This window comes from Schistocerca serialis, chromosome 5 (assembly GCF_023864345.2).
Source record: "Schistocerca serialis cubense isolate TAMUIC-IGC-003099 chromosome 5, iqSchSeri2.2, whole genome shotgun sequence".
In the NCBI taxonomy this organism is placed as follows: domain Eukaryota; kingdom Metazoa; phylum Arthropoda; class Insecta; order Orthoptera; family Acrididae; genus Schistocerca; species Schistocerca serialis.
In genome coordinates this window covers 383,443,936-383,468,650 of record NC_064642.1, presented here as the reverse complement: position 1 = coordinate 383,468,650, position 24,715 = coordinate 383,443,936, and the positions used below count along the sequence as shown (strand labels likewise).

General features: G+C 40.8%; 1 protein-coding gene across 1 annotated transcript in view; it reads left to right on the top strand.

Moving 5' to 3' along the window:
* Nucleotides 1–24,715, top strand: part of LOC126481159 (glycine cleavage system H protein, mitochondrial) — an 83,988-nt gene that overhangs the window by 14,222 nt on the left and 45,051 nt on the right. Inside the window, exons 2-3 of the mRNA XM_050104728.1 lie at nt 4,754–4,833; nt 22,790–22,853. Coding sequence (XP_049960685.1) covers nt 4,754–4,833; nt 22,790–22,853 — 144 coding nt within the window. The remainder of the gene's footprint in view (nt 1–4,753; nt 4,834–22,789; nt 22,854–24,715) is intronic.

Genomic DNA, 24,715 nt, shown 5'->3' with positions numbered 1-24,715 from the left:
ACTTCCTTTGTGTGTGATCTTAAACAGCCAGCTCAGAAGGGAGATGCTGCTACACAAATGGGGGTTACTAGTGTGAGCATAAGTACCTGCAATATCCAGTGCACTCATGCTGCTGCAGTTATTTCATAACCAACGTCAGGCAAGGCTGTGGTAGCTAACATTGCGGAGCTCCCTTCTCCAAATATTCCGTCTAATGCTGCCACTATCACTGTGATTGTGGCTCCGAAGCCTACCTCTGGCGATTAAAGATTAAGCATCCACCACAAATGGAGTCGAGAAGTAAACTGTAATTGAGTTTGATATCGGACTGGGGCAATCATATTGCCCCAAGACTGAATCTCACCCATTACAGGCTCGCCTTCCCGGCAGGAGGACAAGTTGAAAGTGCAGCCCGTGTGACAGATGGCTCCCATATTACAGTGATACATTTATGGGTTCAGGACACATGGAGGAACTGAAGCAGCTAACATTGGAATGCCCCCTGTACCTGTGTTTACAAGAAACACATTTTAAAGCACTGCTGCCCCTGTGCTACGGGGCTAGACCCTTCACTGAAAGGATGACCTGATTGGGGACCAAGCCAAGTGTGGGTTGCTGTGTTTGTCAATAATGCACACCATTCCTTTAGCTCTACCCTGGCTACTGACACTGCATGCAGTTTCCATTGAAATTCATGTATGTCAGAGGATCACTATTGGCTCACTGTATCTATCTCCACAAGATGCATTAGACTCAGAGGCTCTCACAGATCTTATGGGACAACTCCCGCAACAGTTTCTCCTACTGTGAGATTTCAATGCCCGTCATGTCTTGTGGGTCTTACCTTTACTTGCTCTCAGGGTCAAGTTTTGGAGGGCCTTATGACATCTCACGAGCTGTGCATCCTCAACACAGATACTACCGATGCATTTCTATGCTGCAGCTACTGGGTCATTCTCAGCCATTGATCTCTCTTTCCGCTCTTCAGCCCTCACAGACACTTTTCAATGGGAAGTCATTGATTACCTTCATTCCCACTCTGCATCCACCTAGTGGGTGGAGCATTCCCTGAAAAGCAGCCACAAAAATCGATGGTCAGCAAGGTTAACTGGATGTTGTTCTGCCAGGTGGCTGTGTTTGAATACCATGAGTGTGTCCAGGATAGGTGGACCACATTACATGAGTTATCTATCATGCCAGTGACATATCCATCTCAAAGTCTGCAGGTCACCTTAAGAGGCAACCTGTTCCTTGGTGCACAGATGAGTACCACTCAGTAACCTGGGTCAGACATGCAACTCTTCAACTGCTTAAGTACTGCCCAACAGCAGAGAACCTCACTACATTTCAGGTCGCAAGAGCCGAGACTTGTCATGTAAGTAAGGAGAGCAAGAAAAGGTCGTGGCAAGCATTCCTGGACTCCATCAACTGCTCTTGTTCTACAGAAGTATGGGAAACCACCAGGATGATTTCTGGTAAACAACACTCAGAGACATTGCACAGGTGCTGACAGAGCATTTTGCAGAAACTACTGCCAATAGCAGCCAGGATCCAGTGTTTTGCTACTACCCTGCAACTGTAGAGATGGGCAAGTTGAATTTCAGATCCAATAATTGTCTTACAACTATCTTTCTGCTTATGGTAGCGGGAATTGACACTGTCTGAGACTAAAGATACTGCACTCCATATCTGGTACTGCATGCTGAGACATTTGTCAGCAGTGTCAAAGGAAAACCTTGTTGACTGTTTTAATTTGATATGGCAGACAGGTCACTTCCTCAAGTCACGCAGAAAGACTATTTTTGATCTCTCTCCTCAAGTACTACAGGTGTACCAGTAGTTACCCAAGTATTGCTTTAATGAGCTTTGTAGCAAAAACCTTGGATCAAATTGTTAACTGTCATCTGATCTGGTTATTAGAGACCAGGCAACTCCATAGTATCTCTGTGTGGATTCCGGATATTTTGGTCTGCTGTCGACAACCTGATCCTATGAGATGCAGCTATTCAGCAGGCTTTCCTATGTAAACATCACTGTATCGGCATTTTCTTTGATATCAGTAAAGTGTACGATAGTACTTGGAAACACAGTATTCTCGCACAGCAGCTTTCATGGCCACCTCCCCATCTTGATACAGTCTTTCCTGCCTCAGTGGTTTTTTTAGGTACTGAGTTGGTGACACATTGTCAGATCATTGAGCAGGAGAATGGTGTTCCTCAGGGTAGTGTTTTGTTACCATCTTTGCCACAGCCATAAACAGTATAACATCTACCACATAGAGCCCCGTACAGTGATTCTTATTTGTGGATGATTTTGCTGTGTCCTCCTCCTCCTCCTCCTCCTCCTCCTCCAGTGTCACAACAGCAACTCTTAAGTTGCAACTTACAGTGCGGTAGTTAGAAGAGTGGGCTGTAAAGATGGTTGGACATCATTATCTATTTTATAGCCTCAGTGTGGTTTCTGAGCCTCATTTTTTATTCCAAAGGGGTAGTCACCGCACCTAAGAGACATGAGCCAGAACCCAGAAGGCACTGAATATTATAGAATGCCTAGCTATAGTTCTTTGGGAGCAGACAGGGCATGTCTTCTATATCTGTCGATGACTCTCCATGCAATATAACATGCTGTGTTCGCTCCACCAGAAAATCTTCAATCCAGTCACAGATTTTGTCTAATATCCCATACGATCATACTTTTAATAATAAGCATGAGTGTTGTACTGAGTCAAATGCTTTTCAGAAATCAAGAAATATGCATCTGTCTGACTGCCCTTATCCATGGCTTTCAGAATGTCGTGAGAAAAGTGTGAATTGTTTCACATGACCTGTGTTCTCAAAATCCACACTGTTTGGTGTGGAGGATATCATTCTGTTTGAGAATATGATCTAAGATTCTGATTTATTGTTGTGTCCTCTATTAATTTTTTTCATAGTTGATGAAGGATATAAGTACATAATATGTAGCGAAGTATTTATTGGAGATTTTTTATATTATTTAATACAGTTTTTATAAAAAAAACAATCACACATGACAAAACTATAAAAGTGCAAAGATACAGAATGACTGGTGAGTAATTACCTTCAGGTCATGTAATCATTGAATTTTTATAATGTCCAATTGATTCAGTTGTAACTATCGTAGAATCATTCAAAGAGATATAATCAGTAGAATGGAAATACCTTGGTCATGCAATATTAGTTGGAAGTGACTATAGTCTTGCAGATGTATGGGCAGTCATTCATCTGAAGTAGTTCTGAACACATTTACCGAAAACTGTCTCAAGCTGCTAGTGTGACGACCCATGCGGAATGGAAAAATTCTCTCTCATGAATTCTTGGTCTTTGAATTTAAAGTGGTTTCCTTATTGGGTTTTGGCTGCTGATAAATGCTGTTGAGTAGAAAAGAAGTAAGTGTGCATTCTAAATATTAAAACATGGAGAGTTGGAGGTTGTGTGTAAGAAGAAATGAAAAGTTAATTGAAGAGTGAAGACCAAAGCGTTTATGATCAGATGGGAGGTAAGTAACGTCCATGAGGGGATGTGAGATAGGAGTCGTAATTGCATTGACAGAAACTTAGAGATGAGGCAGTTACATCAACAATATAATGGCGATATGTTGCAGGAGGAATTCAGTGTGGTGATAGTATTAGGAAGTTTTTGTGTAATGTTAGTGGTGGGAGAAGCTTAAGAAAGTTGTAAAAATAACAAAGGTTTACTAGTTAGGTATGAGGCCGATATATTAAATTATTGGCAGGACCGTAGTATGATTAAATAGATCCTCGTGACCCAAATTTTTTATTTACATGGTATGCAAGTTTAAGACTGGGTTATCTGTATTTCTTGTGGACAATCAGGGTTAGTTTGTAGGCTGCAACATGAGTTTGTCAGAGAATCCAGCACTAAGAACTGAAAGTGCAGAAGAAAATGAAGGGACAGAGGGAGGTCAGGTGAAGTAAGACTGCAAATACAAGAAAGCACCTGTAATGTGTGAATAGAGAAAAGATTAACTGACAAAGAAAGAATACAGAAATGTAAAGCTTTCACAAAGAGCTGTTACTATGGCAGGTATATTGGTAATAAAACTGTCCAAAATATTAAAGTAGCAAAATATGTAACAAACAATAATCAGTAGATAGGGCCAATACAGAAAGTAGCAATATTAAATGAAGCTGAGTGAATATATGTTTGATAAGAAAGCAGATAAACAGAAACAATCACTGCACAAGTGTATGTTTGTGTATAGGCAGATAAAGAAACCAATGTTCTGAAATGCACAGTGATTACAGAAAAGAAAGAAATCTGTTTTTGAGTCTGGTTTTCTTGTTTTCCTTCCAGTAATAGCAAAACAATTATCATGGACGCAACATACTGGGACATCATAATTATACTCAAAATGAGTAATATTTGTATTGAACAATACTGAATAGTGTAGGCAATCGTCTGTTTTGAATTAGAAACAACTGCCCAAAAATTTTCCGTAACTGCCATACAGTGTCATTAAAAAAAACTACAGCATAGAAATGTTCAAGGACATGAAAACACTAAAAATTCATAATATATCATAGTGTTCATATTTAGCTTGCTCTTAATGTGTTTTCTTTGTAGGTTTAAGTACACTTTCATTTGTATTCTCGCTTTGTACAATATGTAATTGATGTGATGGCAGAGGTGCTGCCTGTTTCTTGCTTTTGTGTGGAAACATGAGACAGAGAAGAGCTTATTACCTTTAGCTTGAATAACTTGTTAAATGTGATTTTTTTTTTTTCCCCTTGCAGATCTGAGGTTCAGTGCAAAACACGAATGGATATTGTATGATGGAAAAGTGGGCACAGTTGGAATTTCAGACCACGCACAGGTGAAAGATGTTCATTCACTACTCACATTCTAAATATGAAAATTAGCATGTGATGAAGGAGGTTTTATCTTTGCTGAATTGTGTGTCCTTTAGTGTAGAAAATTTTGATCGGAAAAATTCATGCCTTGCAAATTTTCATGTAGAGGATTTTATAAATATGATAGTAATAGTGTTTATAAGAGCCTTATATTGATAAAGTAACTGTCAGATTTATAAAAAGAACAACAAAATCGCTCCTTGCTTTTTGTCTTATCCTTAGGAAACTTGTTAGTGTATAACTTCTTTTAAACAGAAGTTAGGCTGTCAAAAGTTTTCCCCGTTTGCATCTGTTTATTCATTTCAGTTAAGAAAACATGTGAAAATAAATTACAAACCAGTATTTTGATCCAGTGAAGTGGCTGCAGTAACAGCTGTGTGTGGAGGAAATCTAAATGAAGATTGATGTCACTTGGCAAGGCAGTGTTTATCCACCATTGGGAAAATAAACTTGGTCATGTGAGGAGGTACAGTCACGTTTCAGTTCAGAAGAGCGCACATTGTTCTCTTGCAGTGTGAGTGTGAGAAGTGATCACAGAAAATGCCTTCATGGGAAGCTGTAAGAACTTGATGTCAACATCAAATAAGAATGAGAAGGGTGTGATGTTGCTAACAAAATGCAATGGAATGTGAAAGCAAGTGTTAACAAGCAAAAGTTAAGTCAGTGTTGTGCAAATTACAGGAGGAAGAACATGATGCTGAGTGGAGCTGGATTCAGATATCTGCCCCAGAGCAGAATAAGTAAAAGACACACAATAAATATTTGATATAGAGAAATGTGATAGTAGACAGTAATTTCTGCAGTATTATGAACAATACAAGGAAATACCATCTTTGCAAAAACTTCAGAGCTTTTGTTGCACAAAATTGGAATTTCAAGCTAGCAAAGATACTCTGAGGAAGAAAGTGTTCCATCTGTGTTGTTGTGGTCTTCAGTCCTGAGACTGGTTTGATGCAGCTCTCCCTATCCTGTGCAAGTTTCATCTCCCAGTACTTACTGCAACCTACATCCTTCTGAATCTGCTTAGTGTATTCATCCCTTGGTCTCCCTCTACGATTTTTACCCTCCACGCTGCCCTCCAATGCTAAATTTGTGATCCATTGATGCATCAGAACATGTCCTATCAACTGGTCCCTTCTTCTTGTCAGGTTGTGCCACGAACTCCTCTTCTCCCCAATTCTATTCAATACCTCCTCATTAGTTATGTGGTCTACCCATCTAATCTTCAGCATTCTTCTGTAGCACCACATTTCAAAAGCTTCTATTCTCTTCTTGTCCAAACTATTTATCATCCATGTTTCACTTCCATACATGGCTACACTCCATACAAATACTTTCAGAAACGACTTCCTGACACTTAAATCTATACTCGATGTTAACAAATTTCTCTTCTTCAGAAAGGCTTTCCTTGCCATTGCCAGTCTACATTTTATATCCTCTCTACTTCGACCATCATCAGTTATTTTGCTCCCTAAATAGCAAAACTTCTTTACTACTTTAAGTGTCTCGTTTCCTAATCTAATTCCCTCGGCATCACCCGACTTAATTCGACTACATTCCATTATCCTCGTTTTGCTTTTGTTGATGTTCATCTTATATCCCCCTTTCAAGACACTGTCCATTCCGTTCAACTGCTCTTCCAAGTCCGTTGCTGTCTCTGACAGAATTACAATGTCATCGATGAACCTCAAAGTTTTTATTTCTTCTCCGTGTATTTTAATACCTACACCAAATTTTTCTTTTGTTTCCTTTACTGCTTGCTCAATATACAGATTGAATAACATCGGGGAGAGGCTACAACCCTGTCTCACTCCCTTCCCAATCACTGCTTCCCTTTCATGCCTTTCATGTCCCTCGACTCTTATAACTGCCATCTGGTTTCTGTACAAATTGTAAATAGCCTTTGGCTCCCTATATTTTACCCCTGCCACCTTCAGAATTTGAAAGAGAGTATTCCAGTCAACATTGTCAAAAGCTTTTTCTAAGTCTACAAATGCTAGAAACGTAGGTTTGCCTGTCCTTAATCTATCTTCTAAGATAAGTCGTAGGGTCAGTATTGCCTCACGTGTTCCTACATTTCTATGGAATCCAAAATGATCTTCCCTGAGGTCGGCTTCTACCAGTTTTTCCATTTGTCTGTAAAGAGTTTGCGTTAATATTTCGCAGCTGTGACTTATTAAACTGATAGTTTGGTAATATTCACATCTCTCAATGCCTGCTTTCTTTGGGATTGGAATTATTATATTCTTCTTGAAGTATGAGGGTATTTCACCTGCCTCATACATCTTACTCACCAGATGGTAGAGTTTTGTCAGGACTGACTCTCCCAAGGCCGTCAGTAGTTCTAATGGAATGTTGTCTACTCCCGGGGCCTTGTTTCGACTCAGGTCTTTCAGTGCTCTGTCAAACTCTTCACGCAGTATCATATCTCCTATTTCATCTATATCCTCGTCCATTTCCATAATCTTGTCCTCGAGAACATTGCCCATGTATAGACCCTCTATATACTCCTTCCACCTTTCTGCTTTACCTTCTTTGCTTAGAACTGGGTTTCCATCTGAGCTCTTGATATTCATACGAGTGGTTCTCTTCTCTCCAAAGGTCTCTTTAATTTTCCTGTAGGCAGTATCTATCTTACCGCTAGTGAGATAAGCCTCTACATCCTTACGTTTGTCTTCTAGCCATCCCTGCTTAGCCATTTTGCACTTCCTGTCCATCTCATTTTTGAGACGTTTGTATTCCTTTTTGCCTGCTTCATTTACTGCATTTTTATATTTTCTCCTTTCATCAATTAAATTCAATATCTCTTCTGTTATCCAAGGATCTCTACTAGCCCTTGCCTTATTACCTACTCGATCCTCTGCTGCCTTCACTACTTCATCCCTCAGAGCTACCCATTCTTCTTCTATTGTATTTCTTTCCCCCATTCCTGTCAATACCATAATGTTCCATCTAAGAGATCTGATATTAAAAGAAACCAGAATAAATGAGTCGTCGTGTCCAGACGAAAGAAGGTACTTGCAAAAAGTGCAGACTACGTTAGATATTTTTATGAAAAATAAGGGTTTTGAAATTAAAGTGGGTATTAGTTTTAGATGAACTGTGGATTCATTCCGAGTACACTGTGAATAGTTGTTGTAAAGTAACAGTATGCAAATAGTATTCTCAAACAGCAGTGTTGGTTAGTGATTCATTCGTGTGAATGCAGAGTTTCATTTCCTGTTCACTTCTCCTCTATGTCAGCAATGGAAAAGTCGGACTTATCATATAGAAATGTAGAAAAAAAGGAAAAAATTATATAAACCCAAGGAGACCTAAACTTTTGGCATTAAATAAGTTCATTCCACAGACAAAATTTTGCAAGAAAATGGTTCCTTTCCTATTTCTGCCATACTATACAGTCCTAAATCCTATAGAACTGGTGTGGAATCTTTGAAAGGATAAGATCAATAGTCTGAATGTGTTGATATTCATACAAGTGGTTCTCTTTTCTCCAAAGGTCTCTTTAATTTTCCTGTAGGCAGTATCTATCTTACCCCTAGTGAGATAAGCCTCTACATCCTTACATTTGTCTTCTAGCCATCCCTGCTAGATGGTTTTGCTCCTAATAAATAAATATTGTGTGTCACATAGCATTTGGCAAGCCTTTTGATATCAAATATTGCTTAGGTGACTTGTGTGTCAATTTCACTGCTTCTATATTAGGGATAGCAGTTATTGCTGAAACAGTTGGTTTTTGGTTATATACTTTCTTTTAACCTGACTGTTAAGACTGCTCAAAAAACTGGTTCCTGAAGTAACTGAGGGTAGGTTTTTTAAGGCTATTATTTCCAATAATAAAGTGAACAATGATTGAAAAATTCTAATGCAGGTGAAGGAGAGGGAAATCTCCATCGATATGGGGGTTGAGGCTGTGGCAGCAATTGCTCTCATTGTCTCCAGCAAAGATGGTGAAGGACCTGTACTATTGGGTGGGGAATTGTAGGACTCCCCTCCCAATAGATGAAGGTGCACTACACAAATGAAGCAGCTTAGGTAGCAGAGTACTTGGGGAGTCACGTAGGGTTTTTTTAGGGTAGGTAGTAGTTTGAGGTACTCTCATGAACACTTGCCAGACGGTACACAGACAGCAAAATTAGACAGTGCTCAGAGTAAAGACACTTTGTCTGTCAACATATTATCAGTAAATTGTTGAAGTATTTGTAACGAAGTTCCTGAATTTACTGCTCTCCAGGAAAGTTCCTGCAGGAAAGTTCTTACGCTCAAAGTATTCTCAGGACCAAGAACTGGCGAAACCTGAAGTAGAAAGCTTTGACATTTACCAAGTCATGGACTGAATCTCGGGAAGACAGATTAGATGCTACGGAGGAGGGGGGGGGGGGGGGGGAGATGATTGTTGCAGCTGACAAAAATATTCTCTCTATTGAGATTGTATTTGAGTGTGACAGTAAGGGTATCTGGTCACATATAACGGGTGTATTTGAAATAAAGGTAATTGTTGGATGTTTTTACCAGCCACCCAAATCTGACATGACAGTTTTTTTAGTAATTCAAAGAACATCTATGGTCAGTAGCACATAAATACCCAAACCATTAGTTGGTGGTGGCTTTAACATATCGAGTGTAGACTGGGACATCTATGGATTCGTTGTGTGTGTGTGTGTGGGGGGGGGGGGGGGGGGGGGGGAATACAGACAGACAGACAGACTTGCGAAGTGATTTTCAGCACAGTTTTCTAAAAACTGTCTTCTACATCTACATGGATACTCCGCAAATCACATTTAAGTGCCTGGCAGAGGGTTCATCGAACTTCCTTTACAATTCTCTATCATTCCAATCTTGTATAACGCACGGAAAGAACGAACACCTATATCTTTCTGTACGAGCTCTAATTTCCCATATTTTATCATGGTGATCGTTTCTCCCTATGTAGGTCGGTGTCAACAAAATACTTTCGCATTCAGAGGAGAAAGTTCATGATTGGAATTTCATGAGAAGATTCTGTCGCAATGAAAAACACCTTTATTTTAATGATGTCCTGCCCAAATCCTGTATCATTTCAGTGACACTCTCTCCTGTATTTCATGATAGTACAAAATGTGCAGCCCTTCTTTGGACTTTTTTGCTGTTCTCCCTCAGTCCTATCTGGTAAGGACCCCACACCGTGCAGCAGTATTCTAAAAAAGGATGGACAAGTGTAGTGTAGGCAGTCTCCTTAGTAGATCTTTTACATTTTCTAAGTGTCGCAACAGTAGAAGGCAGCCTTTGGTTAGCCTTCCCCACAAAATTTTTTGTGTGTCCCCATCAAATTTAAGTTGTTCGTTAATGTAATTCCTAGGTATTTATTTGAATTTATGGTCTTCTGATTTGACGAATTTATCATGTAACCGAAGTTAAACGAATTCATTTTAGCACTCGTGGATGACGTTTCATTTTCCATTATTTGGGGTCAATTGCCAATTTTCACACCATACAGATATCTTTTCTAAATCATTTTGCGATTTGGTTTGATCATCTGATGACTTTATTAGTTAATAAACAACAGCATCATCTGCAAACAATCTAAGATGACTGCTACGATTGTATCCCAAATTGTTTATATAGATAAGGAACAGCACTGGCTCAGTGACTGTCGGACCCAGACAGCACCTGGAACCTGCTTGTCAGACAAACCGGGGAGGCCTTATGTACGGCAGCTTGGGAAGTCTTTCTCCGCTTGCTATGCCCTGTGGTGACCTCCCACTCAACCATGGGTGAGGGGTGGGCTGGCCTCCGGTGAGGACCGATCGGAGGACTTGGACGTGCTGGATGTCCTTTGTATCTCCACAGCTGGCCCACAGCAGTGGTGTCCACCCACTGCAGCCTCAAGCTGTGTAACCGAAGCCAGCACATCCTGAAGCTGAGAGCGAAGTGTCACCTAATAGGCTCACATCCGCACACAACAATCGCAGTCCCTGTCCATACTAAAGACCGTGGAAAACTAAACTATGCAGATAAACGAACTATCGGCTTGTGCCGTGCAACTCTACTGTAGACCCTGACGAAAATGCAGGATCTGTCTAGTAATTTAGATTAATACGCAGAGATTCAGAAACCTAACTACTGAAGCACTCAAGTGAAACTATATAATTCATCCCTGATTAGTAACTTGAGCAACTAGTTTGACAGCCCACACTCAGTGGGAATATTTTAGACCTTCTAGCTACAAACAGGCCTGACCTTATTGACGGCACCAGTATTGAGACAGTGATAAGTGATCATGATGTTATCTTAGCAACTATGGTTATAGAAGTTAATAAATCAGTCAAGAAGGCTAGGAGAAAATTTGTTAGACCAGATGATCTGTGGTTAGCAACTGACTTGGACAATGAATTGACATAATTTAGTTCCAGTATGAGGGGAAGTACATGTGTAGTAAGTGGATTAGGGATAGAAAGGATCCACCATAGTTTAACTGTGAAATTTGGAAGATGCTGAGGAAGCAAAAGCTGTTGCACTCTTAGTTCAAAAGAGAATGTGTAAATATTGGGAAGCTAAGGGTAGTGGAGATTTATGAATCTGTAAAAAGATCTGGCCGAGAACAAGAGAAAATTCTGGCTCTATGTAAAATTGCTAATGTTGCCAAATCTTCCATCCAATCACTCGTTGACCAGTCTGTTGAGGCAGTAAAGGATAGTAAAACAAAAGCTGAAGTTTCAAGTTTCGTATTTAAGAAATAATGCAGGAGATCGCGCAGTCATAACTTTTTTTGACCATCACACAGACACCCATATGGACAACGTAGTAATAGGCATCCTTGGCACGGAGAAGCAACTGAAAGAGTTGAAAATAAATAAGTTGCCACATCTGGATGGAATCCCAGCTTGGTTGTAGAAAGAGTACTCTACAGCACTGGCCCTTACTTATCTCATGTTTGTTGTGAATCTCTTGCCCAGCGGAAAGTCCCAAACAATTGGAAAATACTGTTGGTGACTCCTGTATATAAGAAGGGTAAAAATGGACCCAAAAATTTAAACCTATGTCCTTAACATAAGTTTTCTGTAAAAGTCTTGAATGTATTCTCAGTTCAAATATAATAAATTTCCGTGAGACAAGAAAAGTTCCTGACCACGAATCAGCACGATTTTAGAAAGCATTGTTAGTGCAAAACAAAGCTTGTCCTTTTGTCACATCATATATTGTGATCTACAGATGAAGGGCAACTGGCAGATGCCACATTTTTAGGTTTCTGAAAAGCATTTGACACAGTGCCCCACTGCAGACTGTTAACAAAGGTGCGAGTATGTGAGCAGCTCGAAAACTTCTTAAGTGATAGAACCCAATATGTTATCCACCACAGCAAATGTTGGTCAGACAAAGGTATCATCAGAAGTATCCGAGGGGAGTGTGATAGAACTATTATTATTATTATTATTATTATTATTATTATTATTAATATTATTTTCTATATACTTAAGTGATCTGATGGACAAGATAGGCAGCAATCTACAGGTATTTGCTGATGACACTGTGGTGGTTCAGGAAAGTGTTGCCATTGAGAGACTGTAGGAGGATACAATGACTGAGACAAGATTTCTAATTGGTGTGATGAATGGCAGCTAGCTGTAAATTTAGAGAAATGTCAATTAATGCAAATGAGTTGGAAAAACCAATGCGTAATGTTCAAATACAAAATTTCTAGTATGCTGCTTAACAGAGTCACATTACTTAAATATCTAAGTGTAACCTTGGAAAGCAATATGACATGAAATGAGTATTTAGTGCTTGTGTTAGGTCAGGCAAATAGTCAACTTCACTTTATTGGGAGAATTTTGGAAAGTTTTATTCATCTGTGAAAGAGACTGCATATAGGACACTAGTGCGACGTAATTCTGGAGTATTGCTGAAATGTTTGGGATCCGCACCAGGTTGGTTGAGAGTAAGACACGGAAGCAATTCAGAGAGGGTCTGCTAGGTCTGTTACTGGTAGCTGTGAATGGTGCACAAGTATCATGGATTTGCTGCAGGAACCCAAATGGGAATCCCTGGAGGTAAGGCAACATTCTTTTCAAGGATACTATTAACAACATTTAAGCTGACAGCAGAATAATTACTATTAAAAACAGTCTTGATCACGATTTATTTAACATGGTGACCGGTTTCGACCACTACTGTGGTCATCTTCAGACCATTGAGTAGGAACCTCTTTGTGTTGGAGAATCACAATGATTCTCCAACAGAAAGAGGTTCCTACTCAATGGCCTGAAGATGACCACAGTAGTGGTCGAAACCGGTCACCTTGTTAAATAAATCGTGATCAAGACAGTTTTTAATAGTAATTATTTATAAGACATTGATCATTGCTGTTCCCGTAATGCATTCAAAAGTAATTGACAGCAGAGTGATTCTACTGCCACAAACCTGCATTTCGCTCAAGGACCACGAAGTTTAGAGAAATTAGGGCTCATATGGAGGCATATAGACAGTCTTTACTCCCTTGCTCTATTTGTTAGTGGAACACGAAATGAAATGATTAGTAGTGGTACAAAGTACCCTCTGCCATGCACCAATCAGTGGCTTGTGGAATGTGGATGTAGATGTAGAATACTGACACAGCGAGAGTGGGAGGTCACAAGTCAATGATTTCCCTGCATTTTTTTAAACTGTGATAAGATTATGGCCTTTAGGCCCTCTCTTACATCAGACCAGGGTTTCGCACATACAGTATAGGTATAGCATTTAAATTTGCCTTGTCTTCCAAGAAACATTATGGATGTTTTCTACTTATATGATGATGTGCTTCCTCTCATTTTTCATCACTTAAAGCAAATACACCATCGCACTTCATTACTCTCGTAAAGCACTTCCAAATTAGTAATGATGTCATTCTGCAATACTACCAGTATCCAAGGATGACAGCAAAAAACTACCATATAGACCAGCTGTGGGCATGTGTTCCTGCATGTGCAGGCCTGTTGTGTAATAGGCCATGCCACTAGATACATTTATGTCTTAGCAATGCTCTGCCAATTCTGATGGTGCTAGTATGTGTTTGTTGCTATTTTGTAACTTTGAGGTTTTTATAAACCTACACTGATTGCTTTTCCCATTTTCTATAATAACTGAACATTCAAGAGCAATAAAATATTTTAACACTGCTGCAGTGGTAAATTGATATGCTAGTTTTTTACCCACTTCTTAGTAAAAATGAAAAAAAAAACCTGTTGTAACTGAAATCAAGCAAATACCAAAAAATACCATTTATCCAAAACTAAAATACTGATATTGGTTTAACTTCTCAGTTCTTCCCTTCCCTATTCCATACTCGAGCAACTTCTCAGTCTCAAAAGTCAAGAGAATGCTCCTTCCAGACCTTGAAGTTATCACTGGAAATTAGACTGGACCCTGACATTAGCAGCCAAAAACTCTGCTAGACCATGCAGGCAGATTAATTTTATTGCTGTGGCATTAGTTTTAGTGATGTGTCTTTAGGAAACGAAAAGCACTATTTATAATAATTAAAAAAGTTTGTGAATACTTGTGGAGGAGAGAGACGTTGATGGTGGAGGAAACTGAAAATATAACAGAATCAGTTGGCATAGATTCAAACAAGGAGTCTACACAGTCACCTCTGACTGAACCAGCAGATGACAAATGTGAACATCTACAGCTGTGGAAAATACACACATCACTGCGAAGAAAGTTTTACAGATATTGCCAATGAAGTGTCATGGACAGTCAAGATGAGATATACTGTGTGTCTTGTTTTTGTCCATATTCTAAATGAGCACTTAATTCAGTGACGCTTATGGATGTGTAGAATCTGGCAGCGCACTGCTTGTAGGAGTAATGGAGTTTTTCCCTGTTACTGCCTCCCCTCCCACGTTCTTGGACATAAACATTTACATCAACAGTCATACTCTGCAAGCCATCATACAGTGTCTGCTGGAGGCTATGTTGTATCTCTACTAGTCATTTCCTTTCCTCTTCCACTTAAAATTGGTGCAGGGGAATAATGACTGTCTATATGCCTCCATAAGAGTCATAAATTTTCTTATCTTGTCCTCATGGTCCTTAAGTGAATTCTACGTTGGTAGCTGTAGATGCATTGTATAGTCGGCTGCAAAGGCCTAAGTTTCCTCAGTAGTGTTGTGAATTGTCTTCCCTTCACAGTTTTTCATTTGAGTTCATGAAGCATCTCTGTAATACTCGTGTGTTGATTGAATGTACCAGTAATAAATCTAGCAGCACACCTGAGAGTTGCTTTGATATTTGCCTTTAATTTGACATAGTGGGTACATAGTGTTGTATATAGATGAGCTAGACTGTCCTAAAATTCTCCCAATAAACCGAAGTCGACCTCTTCTACTGCCTTCCTTACATACTCGTGACATTTCATATTTCTTTGCACCATTATGTCTAGATACTTAATTGATATGACTGTGTAAAGCAGCAAACTTCTAATACTGTATTTGAACAATGCAGTTCTGTTCTTCCTACTCATCTGCATTAACTTAAGTTTTTCCACATTTAGACCAAACCACCACTCATAACACCAAATGGAAATGTCATCTTGTATCCTTCTACAGATGCTGAATGATGATACTTTTCCATGTACTACAGTATCTCCAGCAAACAGTTGCAAATTGCTGTTCACTCTGTCCACTGCATCACACACACACACACACACACACACACACACACACACTACTGGCCATTAAAATTGCTATACCACGAAGATGATGTACTACAGACGCAAAATTTAACAGACAAGAAGAAGATGCTATGATATGCAAATGATTAGCTTTTCAGAGCATTCACACAAGGTTGGCGCCGGTAGCGACACCTACAACGTGCTGACATGAGGAAAGTTTCCAAACGATTTCTCATACACAATCAGCAGTTGACCGGCGTTGCCTGGCGAAATGTTGTTGTGATGCCTTGTGTAAGGAGGAGAAATGTGTACTATCACGTTTCCGACTTTGATAAAGGTCAGATTGTAGCCTATCGCGATTGTGGTTTATCGTATCGCGGCATTGCTGCTTGGGTTGGTCGAGATCCAATGACTGTTAGCAGAATATGGAATCAGTGGATTCAGGAGGGTAATACGGAACGCCATGCTGGATCCCAACAGCCTCGTATCACTAGCAGTCGAGATGGCAGGCATCTTATCTGTATGGCTGTAACGGATCGTGCAGCCATGTCTCGATCCTTGAGTCTACAGATAGGGACATTTGCAAGACAACCACCATCTGCACGAACAGTTAGACGACATTTGCAGCAGCATGGACTATCAGCTCAGAGACCATGGCTGCGGTTACCCTTGACGCTGCATCGCAGACAGGAGTGCCTGCGATGGTGTACTCAACAACGAACCTGGGTTCGCGAATGGCATGTCGTCATTTTTTCGGATGAATCCAGGTTGTGTTTTCAGCATTGTGATGGTCGCATCCGTGCTTGGTGACATTGCGGTGAACGCACATTGGAAGCGTTTATTCGTCATCGCCATACTGGCATATCACCCGGCGTGATGGTATGGGGTGTCATTGGTTACACATCTCTGTCACCTCTTGTTCGCACTGACGGAACTTTGAACAGTGGATGTTACATTTCAGATGTGTTATGACCCGTGGCTCTACCCTTCGTTCGATCCCTGTGGAACCCTACATTTCAGCAGGATAATGCACGACTGCATGTTGCAGGTCCTGTACGGGCCTTTCTGGATACAGAAAATGTTCGACTGCTGCCCTGGCCAGCACATTCTCCAGATCTCTCACCAATTGAAAACATCTGGTCAATGGTGGCCGAGCAACTGGCTTGTCACAATACGCCAGTCACTACTCTTGATGACCTGCGGTATCGTGTTGAAGCTGCATGGGCAGCTGTACCTGTTCACGCCATCCAAGCTCTGTTTGGCTCAATGCCCAGGCGTATCAAGGCCGTTATTACGGCCAGAGGTGGTTGTTCTGGGTACTGATTTCTCAGGATCTATGCATCCAAATTGCGTGAAAATGTAATCACATGTCAGTTCTAGTACGATATATTTGTCCAATCCTTCGACCCTTCCCTGAGGCACTCAGGCTGTTCCGCTTGTCTCTGATGTACAGGCACCACTGAGGACAGTGTAATGGGTTCTATTAAAAAGGTAATCAAGCCACTCACATATCTGGGAACCCATTCTATGTGCTATGACATTTGTTAAGTCTGCTGTGGGGTCACTGTGTTAAATGTTTTTTGGAACATGACAGTACTGGACATCTTGGACAGGTAATCTGTTCTTATGTTTCACTTTGAGCATTTTTCTAATTGGACCGAGATCTAATATACATTACCTAAATGTAATGTCGACAAGGTATAGCCAATTCTGTTGGACACATATGCTTTAAGTTTTGAAACTAAATTTACTGAAATTTAAAAGATAGAACACAGTAAATGGAGAGGTGCAAAGCATTACATTTCATAAACGGGTCTTCTGAATTGTATCATTGGTATTATGAATTGTACCGCTAAAAAATTTTCTCTTTCATAGCAATAAATACAAAATTTGGTATCAGCAATATTTATTTTAATTTTTCAGACATTAAGAAAGAAATCCGAGCCCTTAATACATATTCATTATCTAAAATATTAGCCTACTTTTGGACTTAGACTGAAGTTTCAACATTAACTATTCATTCAGGTTTGCAGCTATCACGATACAACACCTTTTTCTTTGCACATACTTTTGCTCATCAGGTATGCAATCATACACCACATCTGAGGCACTTAATCATGCGCTGTTTAGTTTCCTTAGACCGACTTTCAATTCTCTCATATTCTGTATCAAAGAGGACATCTTGTAAGGACCACCGGTGATTGCAAAAGCAGATGATGTTCCTCTGCTTCTTTTTCTTTGTCCTTTGGGAGCATGTCCAATAGCATCACTACCCCTCTCCATGTCTTCTTGGGACCAAAAACCATATTTCACTGGTACCGCTACATGAAAAAACTGTAGTGCTGTAAGACAAGTTACAATCTGATAATATTATCATCAGCATTATTTATAGTTACTAATTCACTCTTACTACATCTCTGGGGCTCTAGTAACTAGTTTTTATTTTGATGAAAAACTGAGGAATGTCTTTTTTTAATTACATGATTACTAGCATAACGTGTCATATAATTGTGTTTCAATGGAAATGGAAATGTCGTGTGGCTAGGGCCTCCCGTCGGTATTGACCGCCTAGGCATTGTTGAACTGCGGACAACACGAGCCGTGTACCTCCTTCCTGGTGGAATGACTGGAACTGATCGGCTGTGGGGACCCCCTCTGTCTAATAGACGCTGCTCAAGCATGGTTGTTTACATCTTTGGGCGGGTTAATGATATCTCTGAACTGTCAAAGGGACTGTGTCTGTGATACAGTATCGACAGCCAACGTCTATCTTCAGGAGTTCTGGGAACTGGGGTGATGGAAAACTTTTTTTGATGTGTAGGTGTTTCAATAAAATGATGCAACATGTGCAGTGCAGTAAGACAATATTTGTAATTGTAATTATAGATATGACATCTGCTCCATTTCAAGGTTAAATAAAATGCAAGAATTAAGCATGCGAAATTCAATCTTCCAATAAAAACCATCAATAGGCCCCCTTCATTGGCTACACATGTAGCAGTACAATATTATTAGATCAAATCAGTTGGTAAAATATGTACAGTGAACATTATTTTAAAATGTGCTGCTGCAGTATATAATAAAAGTGGTGATACAATTTGATATATTTTTAGACATGCTTTTTACTGCAAAGGGGCTAGGATTTAAAAATTTTCTATGCTGTAATATTACTGAATAAGTATAGTTATACGCTGTATAAAGTTTAAATAGACTTGACATACCTGTAAGAGTACAGATGCTTAACATCACAAATATTTACTTCATCAGAGCACAAAATAAATTAGTTCCTCCATGCCAGAATTCTCAATAGTCTGATGAATGGCACTTACAACAGCTAGATACAATCTAAAATGCATTCTATCCATGAGGTAGCATCATGCAGATATTTTGTTTAGCATGTCTGAAAGAAGATTGTGAATTCATTTGATTTCAACTGTACTAGGTTTTAGTGATACATGAAAATTTGTGCAAGTCGAGGACTCGAACTTGCAATAAGTGGGACATCATGGTTTGAGTCCCAGTCCAGCATTAAGTTTCACATGCTGCTATTGGGTTGTATATCTGTGCATGATGCAGCTGATGTCAAGAAATTTGCAGTCAGCGCGTTACTTTCTAAGTAACTGAAGTGCAATCTTACCTAGAGCTGCTGAATAGTTGTGTTGACACTTCATGATTGCATGTAGTCGTGCGGGGTTAGCCAAGTGGTCTAAGGCGCTGCAGTCATGGGCTGTGCAGCTGATCCCGGCGGAGGTTAGAGTTCTCCCTCAGGCATAGGTGGGTGTGTTTGCCCTTAGGATAATTTGGGTTAAGTATTGTGTAAGCTTAGGGACTGATGACCTTAGCAGTTAAGTCCCATAAGATTTCACACACATGTGAACATTTTTGATTGCATGTAAAATTACATATGTGAATACACTATTCATTGCCTACCCCCATGAACCATGGACCTTGCTGTTGGTGGGGAGGCTTGCGTGCCTCAGCGATACAGATAGTCGTACCCTAGGTGCAACCACAATGGAGGGGTATCTGTTGAGAGGCCAGACAAATGTGTGGTTCCTGAAGAGGGGCAGCAGCCTTTTCAGTAGTTGCAGGGGCAACAGTCTGGATGATTGACTGATCTGGCCTTGTAACACTAGCCTTGCTGTGCTGGTACTGTGAACGGCTGAAAGCAAGGGGAAACTACAGCCATAATTTTTCCCAAGGGCATGCAGCTTTACTGTATGGTTAAATGATGATGGCGTCCTCTTGGGTAAAATATTCCGGAGGTAAAATAGTCCCCCATTCGGATCTCCGGGCGGGGACTACTCAGGAGGACGCCGTTATCAGAAGAAAGAAAACTGGCGTTCTACGGATCGGAGCGTGGAATGTCAGATCCCTTAATCGGGCAGGTAGGTTAGAAAATTTAAAAAGGGAAATGGATAGGTTAAAGTTAGATATAGTGGGAATTAGTGAAGTTCGGTGGCAGGAGGAACAAGACTTTTGGTAAGGCGAATACAGGGTTATAAATACAAAATCAAAACGGGGGAATGCAGGAGCAGGTTTAATAATGAATAAAAAAATAGGAGTGCGGGTAAGCTACTACGAACAGCATAGTGAACGCATTATTGTGGCCAAGATAGACATGAAGCCCACGCCTACCACAGTAGTACAAGTTTATATGCCAACTAGCTCTGCAGATGACGAAGAAATTGAAGAAATGTATGATGAAATAAAAGAAATTATTCAGATAGTGAAGGGAGACGAAAATTTAATAGTCATGGGTGACTGGAATTCGGTAGTAGGAAAAGGAAGAGAAGGAAACGTAGTAGGTGAATATGGATTGGGGGGAAGAAATGAAAGAGGAAGCCGTCTGGTAGAATTTTGCTCAGAGCACAACTTAATGATAGCTAACACTTGGTTCAAGAATCATAAAAGAAGGTTGTATACATGGAAGAAGCCTGGAGATACTGACAGGTTTCAGATAGATTATATAATGGTAAGACAGAGGTTTAGGAACCAGGTTTTAAATTGTAAGACGTTTCCAGGGGCAGATGTGGACTCTGACCACAATCTATTGGTTATGAACTGTAGATTAAAACTGAAGAAACTGCAAAAAGGTGGGAATTTAAGGAGATGGGACCTGGATCAACTGAAAGAACCAGAGGTTGTACAGAGTTTCAAGGAGAGCATAAGGGAACAATTGACAGGAATGGGGGAAAGAAATACAGTAGAAGAAGAATGGGTAGCTTTGAGGGATGAAGTAGTGAAGGCAGCAGAGGATAAAGTAGGTAAAAAGACAAGGGCTAGTAGATATCCTTGGGTAACAGAAGAAATATTGAACTTAATTGATGAAAGGAGAAAATATAAAAATGCAGTAAATGAAGCAGGCAAAAAGGAATACAAACGTCTCAAAAATGAGATGGACAGGAAGTGCAAAATGGCTAAGCAGGGATGGCTAGAGGACAAATGTAAGGATGTAGAGGCTTGTCTCACCAGGGGTAAGATAGACACTGCCTACAGGAAAATTAAAGAGACCTTTAGGGAACAGAGAACCACTTGTATGAATATCAAGAGCTCAGATGGAAACCCAGTTCTAAGCAAAGAAGGGAAAGCAGAAAGGTGGAAGGAGTATATAGAGGGTCTATACAAGGACGATGTACTTGAGGACAATATTATGGAAATGGAAGAGGATGTAGATTAAGATGAAATGGGAGATATGATACTGTGTGAAGAGTTCGACAGGGCACTGAGAGACCTGAGTCCTATGAGACGGGCAAAATACCCTCATACTTCAAGAAGAATATAACAATTCCAATCCCAAAGAAAGCAGGTGTTGGAGAGATGTGAAAATTACCAAACTATCAGTTTAATAAGTCACAGCTGCAAAATATTAATGCAAACTCTTTACAGACAAATGGAAAAACTAGTAGAAGCCGACCTCGGGGAAGATCAGTTTGGATTCCGTAGAAATATAGGAACACGTGAGGCAGTACTGACCCTACGACTTATCTCAGAAGCTAGATTAAGGAAAGCCAAACCTACATTTCTAGCATTTGTAGACTTAGAGAAAGCTTTCGACAATGATGACTGGAATACTCTCTTTCAAATTCTGAAGGTGGCAGGGGTAAAATACAGGGAGCGAAAGGCTATTTACAATTTGTACAGAAACCAGATGGCAGTTATAAGAGTCGAGGGGCATGAAAGGGAAGCAGTGGTTGGGAAGGGAGTGAGACAGGGTTGTAGCCTCTCCCCGATGTTATTCAATCTGTATATTGAGCAAGCAGTAAAGGAAACAAAAGAAAAATTCGGAGTAGGTATTAAAGTCCATGGAGAAGAAATAAAAACTTTGAGGTTTGCCGATGACATTGTAATTCTGTCAAGAGACAGCAAAGGACTTGGAAGAGCAGTTGAACGGAATGGATAGTGTCTTGAAAGGAGGATATGAGATGAACATCAACAATAGTAAAACGAGGATAATGGAATATAGTCGAATTAAGTCGGGTGATGCTGAGGGAATTAGATTAGGAAATGAGACACTTAAAGTAGTAAAGGAGTTTTGCTATTTGGGGAGCAAAATAACTGATGATGGTCGAAGTAGAGAGGATATAAAATGTAGACTGGCAATGGGAAGGAAAGCGTTTCTGAAGAGGAGAAATTTGTTAACATCGAGTATAGATTTAAATGTCAGGAAGTCGTTTCTGAAAGTATTTGCATGGAGTGTAGCCATGTATGGAAGTGAAACATGGACGATAAATAGTTTGGACAAGAAGAGAATAGAGGCTTTTGAAATGTGGTGCTACAGAAGAATGCTGAAGATTAGATGGGTAGATCACATAACTAATGAGGAGGTATTGAATAGGATTGGGGAGAAGAGAAATTTGTGACACAACTTGACTAGAAGAAGGGATCGGTTGGTAGGACATGTTCTGAGGCATCAAGGGATCACCAATTTAGTATTGGAGGGCAGCGTGGAGGGTAAAAATCGTAGAGGGAGACCAAGAGATGAATACACTAAGTAGATTCAGAAGGATTTAGGTTGCAGTTGTTACTGGGAGATGAAGCAGCTTGCACAGGATAGAGTAGCATGGAGAGCTGCACCAAACCAGTCTCAGGACTGAAGACCACAACAACAACTACTATTCATTGCAAAACATGTTAAAAACCAATAATTAGCAATAGTATTCTAACTCTCCTAGTTTTAAAATTTGTTAATCCGCTATGCTTCATAGTTGATTTTGATATTGGAAATTGCTGTCATTTGAGTGTCTACCATTCTTTATGTTATTAATGTTAGCATACATTTTTAGGATTCGTTGGGGGAAGTGGTGTATGCCCAACTGCCAGATGTAGGAACCGTTGTCAAAAAAGATGGTGAGATTATGTTATTGATTCATTCATATTCAAACAATGGAAAATCCAGCATGGAATGTAACAATACCAGAGAAGGAAAGTTGCTACTCACCATATAGCGGAGATGCTGAGTCGCAATAGGCACAACTAAAAGATTCACACAATTAAATTTTTTAGCCATTAAGGCCTTTGTCAGCAGTACACACACACACACACACACACACACACACACACACGTCTGCAGTCTGAGAGCTGAAACCACACTGTGAACAGCAGCACCAGTGCATGATGGGAGTGGCAACTGGTTGGGGGTAAGGAGGAGGCTTGGGCAGGGAGGGGGAGGGATAGTATGGTGGGAGTGGCGGACAGTGAAATGTTGCAGTTTCTATGGAGGGCAGAAGAGAAGGTGCGGAGGGGGGAGGGGGTAAGTAACGGAAAGGAGAGAAATAAAAAAGACTGGGTGTAGCAGTGATATGACTGCTTTGTAGTGCTTTAATGGGAACAGGGAGGGGGCTGGATGGGTGAGGACAGTGACTTAATGAAGGTTGAGGCCAGTAGGGTTACGGGAACGTAGGATGTACTGCAGGGAAGGTTCCCACCTGCACAATTCAGAAAAGCTGGTGTTGGTGGGAAGGAAGGTTTCAGAACCTCAACAACTTCTCCCCCGTTTGCTTCACCGGGTCGTACTCAACCCAACAAGCCACCTTCCTAGATGTTGATCTTCACCTCAGAGATGGTTACGTCGTCGCATCTGCAGTGGCAAGCAGTCCCTCTCAAAATATACCGAGGGTCTCGCTGAAGCCTTCACTGAACGTAATTATCCTCCCATTCTTGTACAAAAACACTCTCCCATGCCTTACCTTTCCAGTCTCCCACCACCTCCAAAAGTCCCACAGTCCACTCACAGAGGTAACTCAGTACCATCCGGGTCTGGAGCAACTGAATTACATTCTCTGCCAGGGTTTTGATTACCTCTCGTCATGCCCTGAAATGAGAAATGTCCTGCCCACTATCCTTCTCACCCCCCTTCCTGTGGTATTCCACCGTCCATCCAACCTGCACAATATACTGGTCCATCCTTACACAACCCCTGCTCCCAATCCCTTACCTCATGGCTCATACCCCTGTAATAGACCTAGATGTAAGACCTGTCCCATACATCCTCCTACCACCACCTCTTCCAATCTGGTCACTAACATCACCTATCCCATCAAAGGCAGAACTACCTGTGAAACCAGTCATGTGATTTACAAGCTAAGCTGCAGCCTCTGTGCTGCATTCTATGTAGGCATGACAACCAACAAGCTGTCTGTCCACATTAACGGCCACCGACAAACTGTGGTCAAAAAACAAGTGGACCACCCTGTTGCTGAACACGCTGCCAAACATGATATCCCTAATCTCAATGACTGCTTCACAGCCTGTGCCATATGGATCCTTCCCACCACCACCAGCTTTTCTGAATTGCGCAGGTGGGAACGTTCCCTGCAATACATCCTACGTTCCCGTAACCCTCCTGGCCTCAACCTTCGTTAGTCACTGTCCTCACCCATCCAGCCCCCTCCATGTTCCCTTTCAGCACTACACAGCTGTCATTTCACCACCACACCCAGTCTTTTAATTTCTTTTTATTTCTCTCCTTTCCTCTACTTACCCCCTCCCCTCTCCGCACCTTCTCTCCTGCCCTCTGTCTAAACTGCAACACCTCACTGTCCACCACTCCCAGTATACTATACCTCCCTCTCCCCGCCCTAGCCTCCTCCTTACCCCCACACAGTTGCCACTCCCATCATGCACTGGTGCTGCTGTTCACATTGTGGTTTCAGCTCTCTGAGACTGCAGTCGCTCGCGCGCGTGTGTGTGTGTGTGTGTGTGTGTGTGTG